The sequence below is a fragment of the Oncorhynchus masou genome, chromosome 24, assembly GCF_036934945.1.
Source record: "Oncorhynchus masou masou isolate Uvic2021 chromosome 24, UVic_Omas_1.1, whole genome shotgun sequence".
Lineage (NCBI taxonomy): Eukaryota > Metazoa > Chordata > Actinopteri > Salmoniformes > Salmonidae > Oncorhynchus > Oncorhynchus masou.
Genome location: NC_088235.1, coordinates 28,592,847 through 28,611,474, shown reverse-complemented (window position 1 = coordinate 28,611,474; position 18,628 = coordinate 28,592,847). Strand labels below are relative to the sequence as shown.

Sequence of the window (18,628 nt, the reverse complement as noted above, 5' to 3'; positions counted from 1 at the left end):
TAACATGGTCCAAGCACACCAAGACTGTCGTGAAGAGGGCACGACAAAACCTATTCCCCCTCAGGAGACTGAAAAGATTTGGCATGGGTCCTCAGATCCTCAAAAGGATAATTATACAGCTGTACCATCGAGAGCATCCTGACTGGTTGCATCACTGCCTGGTATGGCAACTGCTCGGCTTCCGACTGCAAGGCACAACAGAGGGTAGTGCTGCTCTTTAATTACTTCTTCTATTTCTTACTCATATTATTTTTAAACTGCACTGTTGGTTTGAGGCTCATAAGTAAGCATTTCACTGTTGTATTCGTCGCATGTGACTAATAATTTGATTTGGCGTTCATTTTCATGGCGCAAATATAAGTAAAGGATGTGAAGGTCGCGGAGAGGAGATATCAGGGAGTTTATCACTGTAAATGTGCCTTTTGGTTTGCGGTTGTCCACAAAATAGTTGGAGTGTTCATATTGCTGACCGGGTGGTTGCAGACATATCTTGACACAATGTATTAATCTATGCAGGGGCTGTCATAATCATTCTCAGTCTCATTTGGTGGGTGTTCTGGTTGGTGGGGAACATCGAGGTGCAACCAGAGGAACAGGAAGATGACGCTAACTTGGTCAGCAGTGTTGTCAGGAAGGTGTAAAATAGTCTTACTAATGATTCCGATGGAACGAGAGGGCCAACAGAGAAGGGCCCTGAACGATGGATGGAAATGTTACTGCTTACGGGCAGCAAGCCATCACTCTGTACATTATTTATCAGTACACCACATCAACTCCATCTAATGAACTTACCAGAGAGACACGGAGAATATGATTTGACAGGTAATTTTGTTTCAAGTCAATTGGCAATATAATAATCAAGCAGTGTGTAATAGTGTTCGGTTATAACCAATTATGTATATAAACCATGGATTGGTGATGCTAAGTATTGGCCATTGAGAGACTTTGAAGCCACTGGTCAGCCATATTGCAACATTGTGATGCAGTGCCTTAAAATGTGATGCGCCACTTGGGAGCACTGAAAATGACACTTGAGGAAAATGTTTTAATATATTTTTTCATGTTTTATTTGTGTGATTAGCTCACATAATATACTTTAAAAGAATGCAAGTACTTACAATATGAGTGAAATAGTTTTCCTTCCAAAAATTGTAGTTATGTTAAAAAGTAGCTTTTCAGTATTGGAATGTTGTGGGTGTTCCCCAACAACAGAATGGTGTGGCCATATATTGGTAAAAAAAAAATATTATTGCAGGTAGATCGCTGATTAGCCAGCTCACCATCCTCTAAACATCTGATTTGCCAACACATCTTATTCAGGAGTATGACATCATACTCTATGAGGAAATGGCAAGCAATTTTTAAACTTTCTGTTTGAGATTTGTTTTAAGTGTTTTTTTCCCCAATTAATACTTTGGCCACAAATATGAGTATAGAACCTTATTTGAAATTATTATTTTAAAAGTTGGATTTTCACTGGATAATTACTTTAAATGTTTGAATTGAATGTAAATCTACATTGACCTACTTTGTATGATGAGTAACACCCTCCTGCTGTGAGTATAGTTCTCTCCCTCTTTTATTCTGAAATCTCACCAGTCTATGCATGGCACAAGGACTAACCCCTACATTACACATTACACTCAAAAAAGAAGAAGGTTCCTGGAGTATCCTTTAGGGGTTCTTCAAGCTGAAACTGTGGGGGAACCCCTATAAGTTCCCTCGAAGAACCCTTTAAAGGTTTAAAGACAATATAAATAGTTGTTGTAGTAATCTCTAAAAAGTATAATGAGAGAGAGAGACAGCTGCATGTGAGCTCTCACATTTTCCAACATGTTTTTTTACAAAAAGATAGATAAACTTTTTTGGGCATGGACATATTCAGGATGCTACCCTCCGCAGCATAACCTTCACTGCAGATCAAAACTCCAAACCTACAAACTAATTTTGGACAAAATTACCTGGAGGGGTTACTGCTGACAAGGATTCCTTTTTCCAAGCTATACAGATGGTGCTCTGGCAAACGATCAGCAGAGACCTGAGGACACCATCCAACCTGGAACTGAGACAGACCAGATACAACTTCAATTAGCACTGAGGTGTGACGTGAGAGGTGTCGAAGCCTTTGATCTCAACAAATGGCAGGAGTCTCTCACAGCTGACCCTGCTCAAATCCAAATCCAGAGTCCCCCCCCCCCCCGCTGTTCAGAGACCATCCACAGGCATTTTCTACAAGAAATCTGCTTCCAGAAATAAAAGCACACCCATTACTCCCGTTGCCTGCTGCTTGGATTCCACCTGGTGATTTGTTCACCGTCTGCCCTGGTCTGTCTCCCCCTTTCTGGTACAAGTACCCCCACCACACTTCCCCCTCTCTCCTGAGCTATCGCTCGCCTCCAGCACACACGCACTGTTGGGGCGAGTGACTGAACATATAAAGTTAGAAACTCAGCAAAAAAAGAAACGTCCTCTCACTGTCAACTGTGTTTATTTTCATAACAAGATTCAACAACTGAGACAAACTAAACAAGTTCTACAGATATGTGACTAACAGAAATGGAATAATGTTTCCCTCAACAAAAAGGGGGGGGGGGTCAAAATCAAAAGTAACAGTCAGTATCTGGTGTGGCCACCAGCGGAGTTAAGAACTGCAGTGCATCTCCTCCTCATGGACTGCACCAGATTTGCCAGTTCTTGTTGTGAGATGTTACCCCACTCTTCCACCAAGGCACCTGCAGGTTCCTGGACATTTCTCTAGGGAATGGCCCTAGCCCTCTCCCTCCGATCCAACAGGTCCCAGACGTGCTCAATGGGATTGAGATCCGGGCTCTTCGCTGACCATGGCAGAACACCAACATTCCTGTCTTACAGGAAATCACGCACAGAACGAGCAGTGTGGCTGGTGGCATTGTCATGCTGGAGGGTCGTGTTAGGATGAGCCTGCAGGAAGGGTATCACATGAGGGAGGAGGATGTCTTCCCTGTAATGCACAGCGTTGAGAGGTGTTGCTACACGTGGTTTGCCACTGCGAGGATGATCAGCTGTCCATCCTTTCTCCCTGTAGCGCAGTCTTAGGCGTCTCACAGTACGGACATAGCTATTTATTGCCCTGACCACATCTGCAGTCCTCATGCCTCCTTGCAGCATGCCTAAGGCATGTTCATGCAGATGAGCAGGAACCCTAGCCATTTTTCTTTTGGTGTTTTCAGAGTCAGTAGAAAGGCCTCTTTTAGTGTCCTAAGTTTTCACAACTGTGACCTTAATTGCCTACCGTCTGTAAGCTGTTTGTGTCTTAACAACTGTTCCAGAGGTGTATGTTCATGAATTGTTTATGGTTCATTAAACAATCATGGAAAACAGTGTTTAAACCCTTTACAATGAAGATCTGTGAAGTTATTTGGATTTTTACGAATTATCTTTGAAAGACAGGGTCCTGAAAAAGGGACGTTTCTTTTTTTGCTGAGTTTATATATATATTTAGCTATTTCTCTCATGACTCCTGCATGCTCTGTTGACTATGAACTTTCTAGTTTACTCAACTGTGGGACAGACTGTTTGTTCCCACACTCGGGACTCTGACTCTCTATTGGCTACACATACTTTTGGCCTCCCATCCTATTCTAACCACCTCTCGCTGGCTTTGTATTCATGTTTACTGATGAAATTGCTGTACAATATGATCTTTTTTACATCTAATGCACATTCAAATGTCATAAATCAACCCTGCAGAGCTCTCTGCTGTGCCTTGAATGTATTACTGTGGATGATATCTGGAAATGTGCATGTACACCCTGGCCCATCTACTGTTGTTAGCCCCAATTCTGACTTGTGCTTTGATATCTGCTTCACTGATTTCTGCTCTTGTAAAGCCTGGGTTTTCTGCACGTTAACACTGAAGCTTATTGCCTAAAATGGATAAATTGAAAGTGTAGGTTCACAGCTCCGATCCAGATGTGTTGTCCATTACTGAGACGTGGTTAAGGAAGAGTGTTTTGAATACTGATGTTAACCTTTCTGGTTATAACCTTTTTTGGCAAGACAGATCTTCCAAAGTTGGTGGATTGGCAATCTTTACCAAGGATCACCTTCAGTGCTTGGTTGTCTCCACCAAGTCTGTCCCCAAACAATTTGATTTGCTGGTTTTAAACATTAAACTTTCAAATAGCACTTTGTTGACTGTTGCTGGGTGCTATCATCCTCCATCAGCACCGGCCTGTACCCTACCTGCCCTAAGTTCTCTCCTGGCACCTTACACTAAATCTGAATTTGTCCTGCTAGGTGACCTAAACTGGGACATGCTTAAACCACCTGACCAAGTCCTAATGCACTCCCTAGAACTTTCTCAGATTATTACCAATCCCACAAGGTATGACTCCAAAACACCCAGAAAAGCTACTCTCCTCGATGTTCACAAATAACCCTGATAGGGATCAGTCTGGTGTTTTCTGTAATGACCTTAGTGATCACTGTTTTACAGCCTGTGTTTGTTTTTTCTATCTTTATTTAATTAGGCAAGTCAGTTAAGAACAAATTATTATTTTCAATGACTGCCTAGGAACAGTGGGTTAACTGCCTGTTCAGGGGCAGAATGTCGGGGGTTTGAACTTGCAACCTTCCGGCTACTAGTCCAACACTCTAGCCACTAGGCTACCCTGCTGCCCCAATGGCTGCTCAGTGAAACGACCTGTCCTCATTTGTCATAGACGCTTGCTAAAAAAACGAATGAGCTTCCTTCATGAACTGGCCTCTGTAAAATGGTAAAACACATGTTAACATTGCCAAAGCAGGTGAAATAGATAAACAAAAGTTAAATTAACAATAAAAGTGAACAGTAAATATTACACTCACACAAGTAACCTCCAAAATAAAAAGATTTAGTGTCATATACACTATACTGGTCACAACTAAGACAGTACAGACCTTTAACCACACAGAGGAAAATACAGAGGGGTTGTGGAGGTCTGGCTTTGGAGTTTGATGTCTCTAGTCTAGAGATCAGACGTGCCCTCTCTCTTTCTCACACACACCTTTTCATAAAAAGAGAACTGTCAATGAATACTGTTTTTGAAAACAAGCGAACGTTTAACACTGATATGGATCCAAATCGCTCCTAACCGGTCATATGACAACAGTGTGTCTGGTCATGTGACCTGCAGCGCCGACGTTGTTTCGCTTTGCAGGCAGGGGCACCGAAGTGTCAAAATTAATTCCTTTTATTACAGCTAGACGATTACCAGAGCCACGACAGTCCAGTCGCCGAATCGACCAATGCGGATGGGTTTGTTCGTCAACCATTTTATCTACAAATGTGACTCGGGTTAACTGTATAGTGATAAACGACAACTCGCAGGCCTCTGTAGTTCCAGCCGACAGGAGCAACAGTGGGCCACGGACCGAGGTTGTGTTGATGGGAAGAAGGGAGGGCTGCATCATGGAAGTTGTGCTCTCTGCCACCCAGGGTTCGGTTCGTACAGAATGTGATGAATCGCAATAGAATTCTGGATATCCACCAAGTCGAACCATGAACTAGTTTACATGTGGTGTGTCAACAACAACTAACATACTCGGACTGACAGAATGAACGGTGAGTTGTAGCTAAAAAAAACAACTTTTTGTTTTACCATCAATTGACACCTGGCTTTGGCTTATTGCGCGAATTTTGCCTGGTTTACGCACATAGGCCTATTAAGAGTTTTAGAATGGATGACAAAGCATAATTATCATGTGAGTTCAGGCAGGCGTGAATGATCGATGACTCTTCCCGCGTTTATCTTGAATCTCCCCATGCAAATCGATTTTTTTCTTGACTGCATGAGACCCTAGATGTCATCAAACACATTGTTCATCAAAGAAACCCACCTGTGTGCAATCTAAGTGTCACATGATCTGTCACATGGTCTCAGTATATATACACCTGTTTTGAAAGGCTCCAGAGTCTGCAACACCACTAAGCAAGGGGCACCACCAAGCAAGTGTCACCATGAAGACCAAGGAGCTCGCCAAACAGGTCAGGGACAAAGTTGTGGAGAAGTACAGATCAGGGTTGGGTTATAAAAAAATATCACAAACTTTGAACATCCCACAGAGCACCATTAAATCCATTATTAAAAAATTAAAAGAATATCGCACCACAACAAACCTGCCAAGAGACTGGGATGGAGGTTCACCTTCCAGTAGGACAGTGATCCTAATCATACTGCTAAAGAAACACTGAAGTGGTTTATGGGGAAACATTTAAATGTCTTGGAATAGCCTAGTCAAAGACCGGACCTCAATCCAATTGAGAATCTGTGGTATGACTTCGATTGCTGTACACCAGCAGAACCCATCCAACTTGAAGGATTTGGAGAAGTTTTGCCCTGAAGAATGGGCAAAAATCCCAGTGGCTAGATGTGCCAAGCTTGTAGAGATGTAGTCAATGTGAAATGGCTAACTAGTTAGCGGTGGTGCGCGCTAGTGGCGTTTCAATCGGTGACTTCACTTGCTCTGAGACCTTGAAGTAGCGGCTTTTGTAGAGCGATGGGTAACGATGCTTCGAGGATGACTATTGACGTGTAAAGCGTGTCCCTGGTTCACGGGACGGACGTAAAGTCTATACTGTTACATTGATGCTGTCAACCCGGATCACTGTTTTTTTTTATTTTTCCTTTATTTAACCAGGCAAGTCAGTTAAGAACAAATTCTTATTTTCAATGACGGCCTGGGAACAGTGGGTTAACTGCCTGTTCAGGGGCAGAACGACAGATTTGTACCTTGTCAGCTCGGGGGTTTGAACTCGCAACCTTCGGGTTACTAGTCCAACGCTCTAACCACTAGGCTACACTGCTGTGGAAAGAGGTCAAGAGGGGAGTGAGTGTAGCCGATGTGAAATGGCTAGCTAGTTAGTGGTGGTGCGCGCTAGTGGCGTTTCAATCGGGGACGTCACTTGCTCTGAGACCTTGAACTAGTGGTTCCCCTTGCTTCCCAAGGGCCGCGGCTTTTGTGGAGCGATGGGTAACGAGGCTTTGAGGGTGACTGTTGACGTGTGCAGAGCGTCTCTGGTTCGCGCACGGGTCGGTGAGGGGATGGACTGTACTGTTACAGAGACATACCCTGTGAGACTTGCAGCTGTAAATGCTGCAAAAGGTGTCTACAAAGTATTGACTGGGGGGGTGAATAATTTTATGCATGCTCAAGTTTTTTTTCATATTTCTTGCTTGTTTCACACAAAATATTTTGCATCTTCAAGGTGGTAAGCGTGTTGTGTGTAAAGCCAACTAATACAAACCCCCCAAAAATCCATTTTATTTCCAGATTGTAAGGTAACAAAATTGGAAAAATGCCAAGGAATGGAATACTTTCGCAGGCCACTGTATGGCTGTGTGGGATCCCTAACCCTGTAAAGGTGTATCAATTTAACCTTTTTTGTTTTTAGAAAATAATTTCTTGTTGATCTGAAACACAGGGTCCAATGTGTGTTAATGTTTAGACCAAGCGTCGGGGCTCTTAACAAAAAACCCCAGTAAAGAAGATGCCTTCCTCCAATCACTTATGTGTAATGGAACTGAGAGCGACGATCAAGGGCCGAGTCCTGACCATCCTCATGTAGCCCATAACTTTCTCCAAGGTATAGCAAACTAAACTCCATGGTGAACAAAGTTTCTGTTGAACTCCACCAACAGAGTGGATCAGAGACCAGGCTTTGTGGAATCTAGCTCTGACTACATAGATTTGCCCAATGTCAATGCTTCACATTTTTTGCATCAAATGCTGTACAATTATGAAATGCAGTACCGCATTGGTAATAAAGCATTATTTGTTCGACCGCAACTTCTGGGGTAGCTAGCTTTAGCTTGGTACCTAGCTAGCACCAATACAACCAGCCTGAAAACAATGACCAGTAGAAACTGCAGTCATTTTTATTATTCTTAGCAATGATTTAGGAATCCTTTGTAAGTATCATATTTTTCTTTGAACACATCTTTGTATACATTTCTGATAAGTTTGGTGAAATTGTGGTACATACAGCTCTGATTTAGCCAGAGATGGCTCTTAGGCCAGAAATCTAAGATGAGTTTCCCAAACCGACAGACTCATGTTTGTAAGATTGCCCTCCTTCTCCTCCTCAGGCCCTCAGCAGAATGACGCAAAGAGACAACACCTGCTGGAGCGGCTGCTTGACTCTGTCAAACAGGTGAGGGGTAATCACAGTTAACCCAGAACTGTCGCTCGTAATTGGTCTGCTGATCGATTAAGTTCTGGTTGCATACATGTTAAGTGAAGAGATTTAAGGAGGAGCGGAACCAGGAGCTACACCCTCTCTCTGCAAGTTATGGTCCGAATGTCCCCTTCCAACATTTTAAAGATGGTAACACCTGCGAAATTCATGATTTGTACAAATAACCCAAACGTCAGAACTACTGCTCGTCATCCCACGCATCCCATTCCTTCCAGGTTATGTGAGCCTTCCTGTTCGTGACAGGCCAGGTTATGTTAGCTTCCCTGTTGCATTCCTTTACTCTGGATAATTCCCACTGAGGAGTGCATTACAGCTATGGTCAAATGAGTCATATAATCATAAACTGTTGTAATGATATGCTATTACAGTGTAATTCTATGGTTTCTACTGTTTATAAGGCATGATATGATACTGTGCCTATTTGTTTTTCTAGCTGTTTTGATGTTGTGGTCTCTAGCTGGCAGGCTCCCATTGAGTAAGTAAATGTGTTGTGTCATTGTTATTTTGATAGCCATGTCATTCTTCATTTCTCTTCAGTGCCAAATCCGCTTTGGAGGAAGAAAGGAGATCGCCTCAGATTCTGACAGCAGGTACCAATGTTTTATTATTACAAAACCGATATGATTTATTGATGTTGTGTGTGTGTGTGTGATGTATTGTATCTCCCCTGTAGGGTGATCTGTTTGTGTGCCCAGTTTGAGGCTGTCCTCCAGCATGGCCTGAGGAAGACCAGAGGCCTGGCTCTCACTGCTGCTGCCATAAAGCAAGCCGCAGGCTTCACCAGCAAGACTGAAGCAGGTACAGTCACATGACCTGGAAACAGATTAGTCAGTGATATGCAAAAAAAAAAGGAGGTACTGGTCATCTTTATCTGCACATTCTTAAAGTTAGGTCAGATTAGGTTTTGTATTTGGTGTATAAAAAAAAAAGTTATGTAAATGTAGAAAATTAAATATGATATATTAAAACAAATATTGGGTCAGAAAAGAGCTATATGACCGAGTCAGACCATTAGAACCACTGCATCACCATAGTAGTGACAGCTCAGAGTTACAGACTAATATTAAAAGTTCAAAAGCTGCTCTCACTCAAACAATGAAAAGGAATAACCAAAGGAGGCAGATATGCAAAAATAATATACATAATTTAATCCATGCTCGAAAGAATATACAAGGGGAAAGTTCAAGGTGCTATGAAAACAAAAAAAGGAGCATGCCAAACATCATCCTGGGAAACTGGAGACCTGGGAAGACATGGCCAAAAGTTTTTAGAATGACACAAATATTACTTTTCGCAAAGTCTGCTGCCTTAGTTTGTAAGATGGCAATTTGCATATTCTCCAGAATGTTATGAAGAGTGATCAGATGAATCGAAATTAATTGCAAAATCCCTATTTGCCATGCAAATGAACTGAATCGCCAAAAAACATTTCCACTGCATTTCAGCCCTGCCACAAAACGACCAGCTGACATCATGTCAGTGATTCTCTTGTTAACACAGGTGTGAGTGTTGACGAGGACAAGTCTGGAGATCACTATCATGCTGATTGAGTTCGAATAACGGATTGGAAGCTTCAAAATGAGGGTGGTGCTTGGAATCATTGTTCTTCCTCTGTCAACCATGGTTACCTGCAAAGAAACACGTGCCGTCATCATTGCTTTGCACAAAAATGGTTTTCTCAGGAATGGCAGCAGGGAGGTGTGAGTGCATCTGCACGCACAGTGAGCCGAAGACTTTTGAAGGATGGCCTGGTGTCAAGAAGGGCAGCAAAGAAGCCACTTCTCTCCAGGAAAAACATCAGGGACAGACTGATATTCTGCAAATGGTACAGGGATTGGTCTGCTGAGGACTGGGTAAAGTCATCTTCTCTGATGAATCCCCTTTCCGATAGTTTGGGGCATCCTGAAAAAGCTTGTCCAGAGAAGACAAGGTGAGCGCTACCATCAGTCCTGTGTCATGCCAACAGTAAAACATTCTGAGACCATTCATGTGTGGGGTTGCTTCTCAGCCAAGAGAGTGGGCTCACTCACAATTGTGCCTAAGAACACAGCCATGAATAAAGAATGGTACCAACACATCCTCCGAGAGCAACTTCTCCCAACCATCCAGGAACAGTTTGGTGATGAACAATGCCTTTTCCAGCATGAAGGAGCAAGGCAAAAGTGATAAGTGGCTCGGGGAACAAAACATCAATATTTTGAGTCCATGGCCAGGAAACTCCCCAGACCTGAATCCCATTGAGAATTTGTGGTCAATCCTCAAGAGGCGGGTGGACAAACAAAACCCCACAAATTCTGACAAACTCCAAGCATGGATTATACAAGAGTGGGCTGCCATCAGTCAGGATGTGGCCCAGAAGTTAATTGACAGCATGCCAGGGCGGATTGCAGAGGTCTTGAAAAAGAAGGGTCAACACTGCAAATATTGACTCTTTGCTTCAATTTCATGTGATTGTCAATAAAAGCCTTTGACACTTATGAAATGCTTGTAATTATACTTCAGTATTACATAGTAACATCTGACAAAAATATCTAAAGACACTGAAGCAACCAACTTTGGAGATTAATATTTGTGTCATTCTTAACTTTTGGCCACGACTGTACTCGCATCACGAGGAGAGAATGGCTGTGGTGAGTGTACTCTCTACCCAGGAAACAAAGGCTGTAGGACGACTGCTAGAGAAACAAGGTGCAGATACGGGCTATGAAAACAGAGGGTTATGCAACAGATCTAGTAAAAAATGTCAAGAAATAGAAATCTGTTCTCTCTCTTTCTGAGGGAAGCCCAGCACCTGTTGGGGTTTCTTAACATAACCAATGGTACAATTCCAACAGACCATGACCATTTATTTAGTTAAGTTATACTGCTCTAATTTGACCTCTTGCTGGTACTTGGATGACTGAAAACATTTTCTTTAAGCTGAAATTCATTTTAGTTGACCCGACCAAATTCACATATAAATTTGAGTTAGATCTGTCATTTTAATTGAACGCAGGTTTAAGAAGTGGTAGATTTGTTCTAGGTGTGTTATTTCTATGCTTCCCATTAAGTTTTGTTTTTACGTCTTTTACTTTCGATTTTGTACATCAGCTGAAAATACAATATTTCTTTTTATGGAAAATACATTTTTTTCACAGCTGTTTAGATGGTACAATTCTCTACATTATATTTGTTTGTTTAGTCACACAAACTGAAATTAGGGGATTATTTAAATTTTAGCAACCAGGATATGGAGTAGCGATTACTGCTTAGTGCACCTTTTTAGAGTTGTCAGTGGGCCGGATGTTATAATTAACGATTAAACATTTAATGGCAGGGATTGCTGTGAATATTTGCAAGTTCTGAATTTTCTCAAATTAAGCTGTAATTTTTCATACATCAAACTTTACAGAAATATTGACGTCTTGATTTTGGCTAAAGTAATGCTTAGCAACTTTAAGTACATTTAGAATGCACACTTTAACCTAAATGTCAACTTGTATGGATAATGTATTTGGGATGTTTTCAGAGTATTTTGAACACTTTCAGACAATGTGATTAATCACAATTAAAAAGAGAACTGTAATTAACTGAACTCTTAAGATCCTACATCTGTAACACCATTGTTCTGAGGCCATATGGAAATGCCATGCTAAAGAGACCTCCATAGCAGTTATTCACACTAATTATCAAGCACTTGAAACCGTAGGTGAGGTGTTGGGTGACTCTATCCTCTGGGGTGTTGCTGAGGTCTTGATGGAAAAAATAAGGGAAATTAGGAAGCTGTGAAACCAAGCTAATGGTTGGATTTGCATGGCCCGGTGCCACGGGTGGGCGGAGTTTACTTATTTTAGAGCATTTCATTGGTCCTTAAGTGAAATCTCCACCCACCCAGATACCGGGTCATGCAAAACAAACTCCACCCATTAGTCAGGGGATGAATAGGACAGTTTACAACTCTGCATGGATAGTCTTCTACTGGCTATTCTCTGACCTTGACATGGCCTTCAGAAGCTTCAATTGTTATGAAATGGCTTTAAAGTTGTAGAAATGATTTTACATTCTATCTGTGTTAGAGGATATAAATCTAACTTGAAAGTAACAAGCAGTGCGTGGACATTTTCTTTTTGGTGCATCTCTCTTCTCTCACTCAATTCAATTTCAATTTAGGGCTCTATTGCCTTGGGAAACATATGTTTACATTGCCAAAGCAAGTGAATTAGATGTGAAATAAAAAGAATGTACAGTAAATATTACACTCACAAGTTCCAAAAATAATAAAGACATTTCAACTGCCGGCGCCGACAGAGATGGCCGCCTCGCTTCGCGTTCCTAGGAAACTAGTTTTTTGTTTTTTTTACGTGCTATTTCTTACATTAGTACCCCAGGTCATCTTAGGTTTCATTACATACAGTCGAGAAGAACTACTGTATATAAGATCAGCGTCAACTCACCATCAGTACGACCAAGAATATGTCTTTCGCGACGCGGATCCGGTGTTCTGCCTTACAAACAGGACAACGGAATGGATCGCATGCAGCGACCCAAAAAAACAACTCCGAAAAAGAGGGAAACGGGGCAGTCTTCTGGTCAGACTACGGAGACGGGCACATCGTGCCCCACTTCCTAGCATTCTTCTTGCCAATGTCCAGTCTCTTGACAACAAGGTTGATGAAATCCGAGCAAGGGTAGCATTCCAGAGGGACATCAGAGACTGTAATGTTCTGTGCTTCACGGAAACATGGCTCACTGGAGAGACGCTATCCGAAGCGGTGCAGCCAACTGGTTTCTCCACGCATCGCGCCGACAGAAACAAACACCTTTCTGGTAAGAAGAGGGGTGGGGGTGTATGCCTTATGGCTAACGAGGCATGGTGCGATGAAAGAAACATACAGGAACTCAAATCCTTCTGTTCACCTGATTTAGAATTCCTCACAATCAAATGTAGACCGCATTATCTACCAAGAGAATTCTCTTTGATTATAATCACAGCCGTATATATCCCCCCAAGCAGACACATCGATGGCTCTGAACGAACTTTATTTAACTCTTTGCAAACTGGAAACCATTTATCCGTAGGCTGCATTCATTGTTGCGGTGGATTTTAACAAGGCTAATCTGAAAACAAGACTCCCTAAATTTTATCAGCATATCGATTGCGCAACCAGGGGTGGAAAAACCTTGGATCATTGTTACTCTAACTTCCGCGACGCATATAAGGCCCTGCCCCGCCCCCCTTTCGGAAAAGCTGACCACGACTCCATTTTGCTGATACCTGCCTATAGACAAAAATTAAAAAAAGAAGCTCCCACGCTGAGGTCTGTCCAACGCTGGTCCGACCAAGCTGACTCCACACTCCAAGACTGCTTCCATCACGTGGACTGGGACATGTTTCGTATTGCGTCAGATAACAACATTTGACGAATACGCTGATTCGGTGTGCGAGTTCATTAGAACGTGCGTTGAAGATGTCGTTCCCATAGCAACGATTAAAACATTCCCTAACCAGAAACCGTGGATTGATGGCAGCATTCGCGTGAAACTGAAAGCGCGAACCACTGCTTTCAATCAGGGCAAGGTGTCTGGTAACATGACTGAATACAAACAGTGCAGCTATTCCCTCCGTAAGGCTATCAAACAAGCTAAGCGTCAGTACAGAGACAAAGTAGAATCTCAATTCAACGGCTCAGACACAAGAGGCATGTGGCAGGGTCTACAGTCAATCACGGACTACAGGAAGAAATCCAGCCCAGTCACGGACCAGGATGTCTTGCTCCCAGGCAGACTAAATAACTTTTTTGCCCGCTTTGAGGACAATACAGTGCCACTGACACGGCCTGCAACGGAAACTTGCGGTCTCTCCTTCACTGCAGCCGAGGTGAGTAAAACATTTAAACGTGTTAACCCTCGCAAGGCTGCAGGCCCAGACGGCATCCCCAGCCGCGCCCTCAGAGCATGCGCAGACCAGCTGGCTGGTGTGTTTACGGACATATTCAATCAATCCCTATACCAGTCTGCTGTTCCCACATGCTTCAAGAGGGCCACCATTGTTCCTGTTCCCAAGAAAGCTAAGGTAACTGAGCTAAACGACTACCGCCCCGTAGCACTCACTTCCGTCATCATGAAGTGCTTTGAGAGACTAGTCAAGGACCATATCACCTCCACCCTACCTGACATCCTAGACCCACTCCAATTTGCTTACCGCCCAAATAGGTCCACAGACGATGCAATCTCAACCACACTGCACACTGCCCTAACCCATCTGGACAAGAGGAATACCTATGTGAGAATGCTGTTCATCGACTACAGCTCGGCATTCAACACCATAGTACCCTCCAAGCTCGTCATCAAGCTCGAGACCCTGGGTCTCGACCCCGCCCTGTGCAACTGGGTACTGGACTTCCTGACGGGCCGCCCCCAGGTGGTGAGGGTAGGTAAAAACATCTCCTCCCCGCTGATCCTCAACACTGGGGCCCCACAAGGGTGCGTTCTGAGCCCTCTCCTGTACTCCCTGTTCACCCACGACTGCGTGGCCACGCACGCCTCCAACTCAATCATCAAGTTTGCGGACGACACAACAGTGGTAGGCTTGATTACCAACAACGACGAGACGGCCTACAGGGAGGAGGTGAGGGCCCTCGGAGTGTGGTGTCAGGAAAATAACCTCACACTCAACGTCAACAAAACTAAGGAGATGATTGTGGACTTCAGGAAACAGCAGAGGGAACACCCCCCTATCCACATCGATGGAACAGTAGTGGAGAGAGTAGCAAGTTTTAAGTTCCTCGGCATACACATCACAGACAAACTGAATTGGTTCACTCACACAGACAGCATCGTGAAGAAGGCGCAGCAGCGCCTCTTCAACCTCAGGAGGCTGAAGAAATTCGGCTTGTCACCAAAAGAACTCACAAACTTCTACAGATGCACAATCGAGAGCATCCTGGCGGGCTGTATCACCGCCTGGTACGGCAACTGCTCCGCTCTCAACCGTAAGGCTCTCCAGAAGGTAGTGAGGTCTGCACAACGCATCACCGGGGGCAAACTACCTGCCCTCCAAGACACCTACACCACCAGATGTTACAGGAAGGCCATAAAGATCATCAAGGACATCAACCACCCGAGCCACTGCCTGTTCACCCCGCTATCATCCAGAAGGCGAGGTCAGTACAGGTGCATCAAAGCTGGGACCGAGAGACTGAAAAACAGCTTCTATCTCAAGGCCATCAGACTGTTAAACAGCCACCACTAACATTGAGTGGCTGCTGCCAACACACTGACACTGACTCAACTCCAGCCACTTTAATAATGGGAATTGATGGGAAATGATGTAAATATATCACTAGCCACTTTAAACAATGCTACCTTATATAATGTTACTTACCCTACATTATTCTTCTCATATGCATAAGTATATACTGTACTCTATATCATCGACTGCATCCTTATGTAATACATGTATCACTAGCCACTTTAACTATGCCACTTTGTTTACATACTCATCTCATATGTATATACTGTACTCGATACCATCTACTGTATCTTGCCTATGCTGCTCTGTACCATCACTCATTCATATATCCTTATGTACATATTCTTTATCCCCTTACACTGTGTATAAGACAGTAGTTTAGGAATTGTTAGTTAGATTACTTGTTGGTTATTACTGCATTGTCGGAACTAGAAGCACAAGCATTTCGCTACACTCGCATTAACATCTGCTAACCATGTGTATGTGACAAATAAAATTTGATTTGAAATGTTATATTATGTCTATATACAGTGTTGTAACGATGTGCAATAGTTAAAGTACAAAAGGGAAAATAAATATGGTTTGTATTTACAATGGTGTTTGTTCTTAACTGGTTGCCCTTTTCTTTTTGGCAACAGGTCACAAATCTTGCTGCTGTGATGGCACACTATGATGTGTGTGTGTGTGTGTGTGTATATATACACATGTATGTATATATACACATGTATGTATGTATGTGTGTATGTATGTGTGTATATGTGTGTATATGTATATGTATATATATATATGTGTGTGTATGTATGTATATATATATATATATATATATATATATATATATAATGGGGATGAGGTAGTTGGATGGGCTATTTACAGGTACAGTGATCGGTAATGTGCACTGACAGCTAATGCTTAAAGTTCGAGAGGGAGATAAGACTCCAGCTTCAGTGATTTTATTTATTATTATTATTTTTTTGCAATTCATTCCAGTCATTGGCAGCAGAGAACTGGAAGGAAAAGTGGGCCAACGGAGGTGTTGGCTTTGGGGATGACCACTGAAATATACCTGCTGGAGCGCGTGCTACGGGTAGGTGTTGCTATGGTGCTTTACCGAGCAAAGACTTATAGATGACCTGGAGCCAGTGGGTTTGGCGACGGATATGTAGCGAGGGCCAGCCAACGAGAGCATACAAGTCGCAGTATGTGGGGCTTTGGTGACAAAACGGATGACACTGTGATAGACTACATCCAATTTGCTGAGTAGAGTGTTGGAGGCTATTTTGTAAATGACATCTGCAAAAATCGGTAGGATTGTCAGTTTTACGAGGGTATGTTTGGCAGCATGAGTGAAGAAGGCTTTGTTGAGAAATAGATTTAATTTTGGATTGGAGATGCTTAATGTGAGTCTGGAAGGGGAGTTTACAGTCTAACCAGACACCTCGGTAGTTGTCCACACATTCTAAGTCAGAACAGTCCTGAGTAGTGATGCTAGTAAGGCGGGCGGGTGTGGGCAGCAATCGGTTGAAGAGCATGCATTTAGTTTTACTAGCACTTAAAAGCAGTTGGAGGCCACGGAAGGAGTGTTGTATGGCATTCAAGCATGTCTGGAGATTTGTTAACACAGTGTCCAAAGAAGGGCCAGATCTATACAGAATGGTGTCGTCTGTGTAGAGGTGGACCAGAGAATAAACAGCAGCAAGAGCGTCGTCATTCATATACACAGAGAAAAAGAGTCGGCCCGAGAATTATACTCTGCGGCACCCCCATAGACTGCCAGAGGTCCGGACAACAGGCCCTCTGATTTGACATACTGAACTCTATCTGGAAAGTAGTTGGTGAACCTGGCAAGGCAGTCATTTGAGAGACCCAGGCTATTAAGTCTGCCGATAAGAATGTGGTGATTGACAGAGTCGAAAGCCTTGGCCAGGTTGATGAAGATGGCTGCACAGTACTGTCTTCTATCGATGGCGGTTGTGATATAGTTTAGGACCTTGAGCATGGCTGAGGTGCACCCATGACCAGCTCGGAAACCAGATTGCATAGTGGAGAAGGTACGGTGGGATTCTAAATGGTCAGTGATCTGTTTGTTAACTTGGCTTTCAAAGATTTTAGAAAGGCATGGCAGGATGGATTATAGATCTATAATAGTTTGGGTCTAGAGTGTCTCCAACTTTGAAGAGTGGTATGGCCACGGCGGCTTTCCAGTCTTTGCGGATCTGACGATACGAAAGTGGTTCAACAGGCTTGTAATAGGGACTGCAACAATTTCAGTGGATCATTTTAGAAAGAGCTGGTCCAGATTCTCTAGCCAAGCTGATTTGTAGGTATCCAGCTTTTGCAGCTCTTTCTCAACATCAGCTGTCTGGGTGAAGGAGAAGCGGGGGGGAATTGGGCAAGTTTCTGCGGGGGGTGCAGAGCTGTTGGCCGGGGTTGGGGTAGCCAGGTGCACAGCACGGCCAGCCGTAGAAAAATGCTTATTGAAATTATATATTATTGTAGATGTATCTGTGGTGACAGTGTTTCCTAGCCTCTGGGAGGAGGTGCTCTTATTCTCCATGGACATTATCCTGTACTAGGGGGCAGTATTTTCATTTTTGGAAAAAAAAAAAACGTTCCCGTTTTAAACGGGATATTTTGTCAGGACAAGATGCTAGAATCTTTGGATAGAAAACACTTTAACGTTTCCAAAACTGTAAAGATATTGTCTGAGTATAACAGAACTGATGTTGCAGGCGAAAGCCTGAGAAAAATCCAATCTGGAAGTGCCCCAGGTTTTGAAAGCGCTGCGTTCCAATAAGTCCCTATTCAGCTGTGAATGTGCCATCAACGAGCTTACGCTTTCTACGTATTCCCCAAGTTGTCTACAGCATTGTGACGCCGTTTTACGCATTTCTGTTGAAGAATAGCTGTAGGCAGCCACATTGCGTAAGTGGTCACATGGTGGCTCCGAGAGAGATTCTCGCGTAAAATACAGAGGTAGCCATTACTCCAATCGGTCCTACTGAAAAAACGAATTGTCCCGACAGATATATTATCGAATAGATATTAGAAAAACACCTTGAGGATTGATTATAAATAACGTTTGCCATGTTTCTGTCGCTATTATGGATCTAATTTGGAATATTTTTCGGCGTTGTCGTGACCGCGATTTCTCAGCCACGCGTGAAGAACAAACGGCGCTA

At 43.2% G+C, this 18,628-nt stretch overlaps 1 protein-coding gene across 1 annotated transcript in view; it reads left to right on the top strand.

Annotated features, from left to right (window-relative positions):
• The first annotated feature begins 5,151 nt into the window (after positions 1–5,151).
• The window catches only part of LOC135511983 (sorting nexin-29-like), a 212,777-nt gene continuing 199,300 nt past the window's right edge, over positions 5,152–18,628 (top strand). The window contains exons 1-4 of the mRNA XM_064933535.1: positions 5,152–5,584; positions 8,109–8,173; positions 8,756–8,808; positions 8,892–9,016. Coding sequence (XP_064789607.1) covers positions 5,578–5,584; positions 8,109–8,173; positions 8,756–8,808; positions 8,892–9,016 — 250 coding nt within the window. The 5' untranslated portion in view covers positions 5,152–5,577. The remainder of the gene's footprint in view (positions 5,585–8,108; positions 8,174–8,755; positions 8,809–8,891; positions 9,017–18,628) is intronic.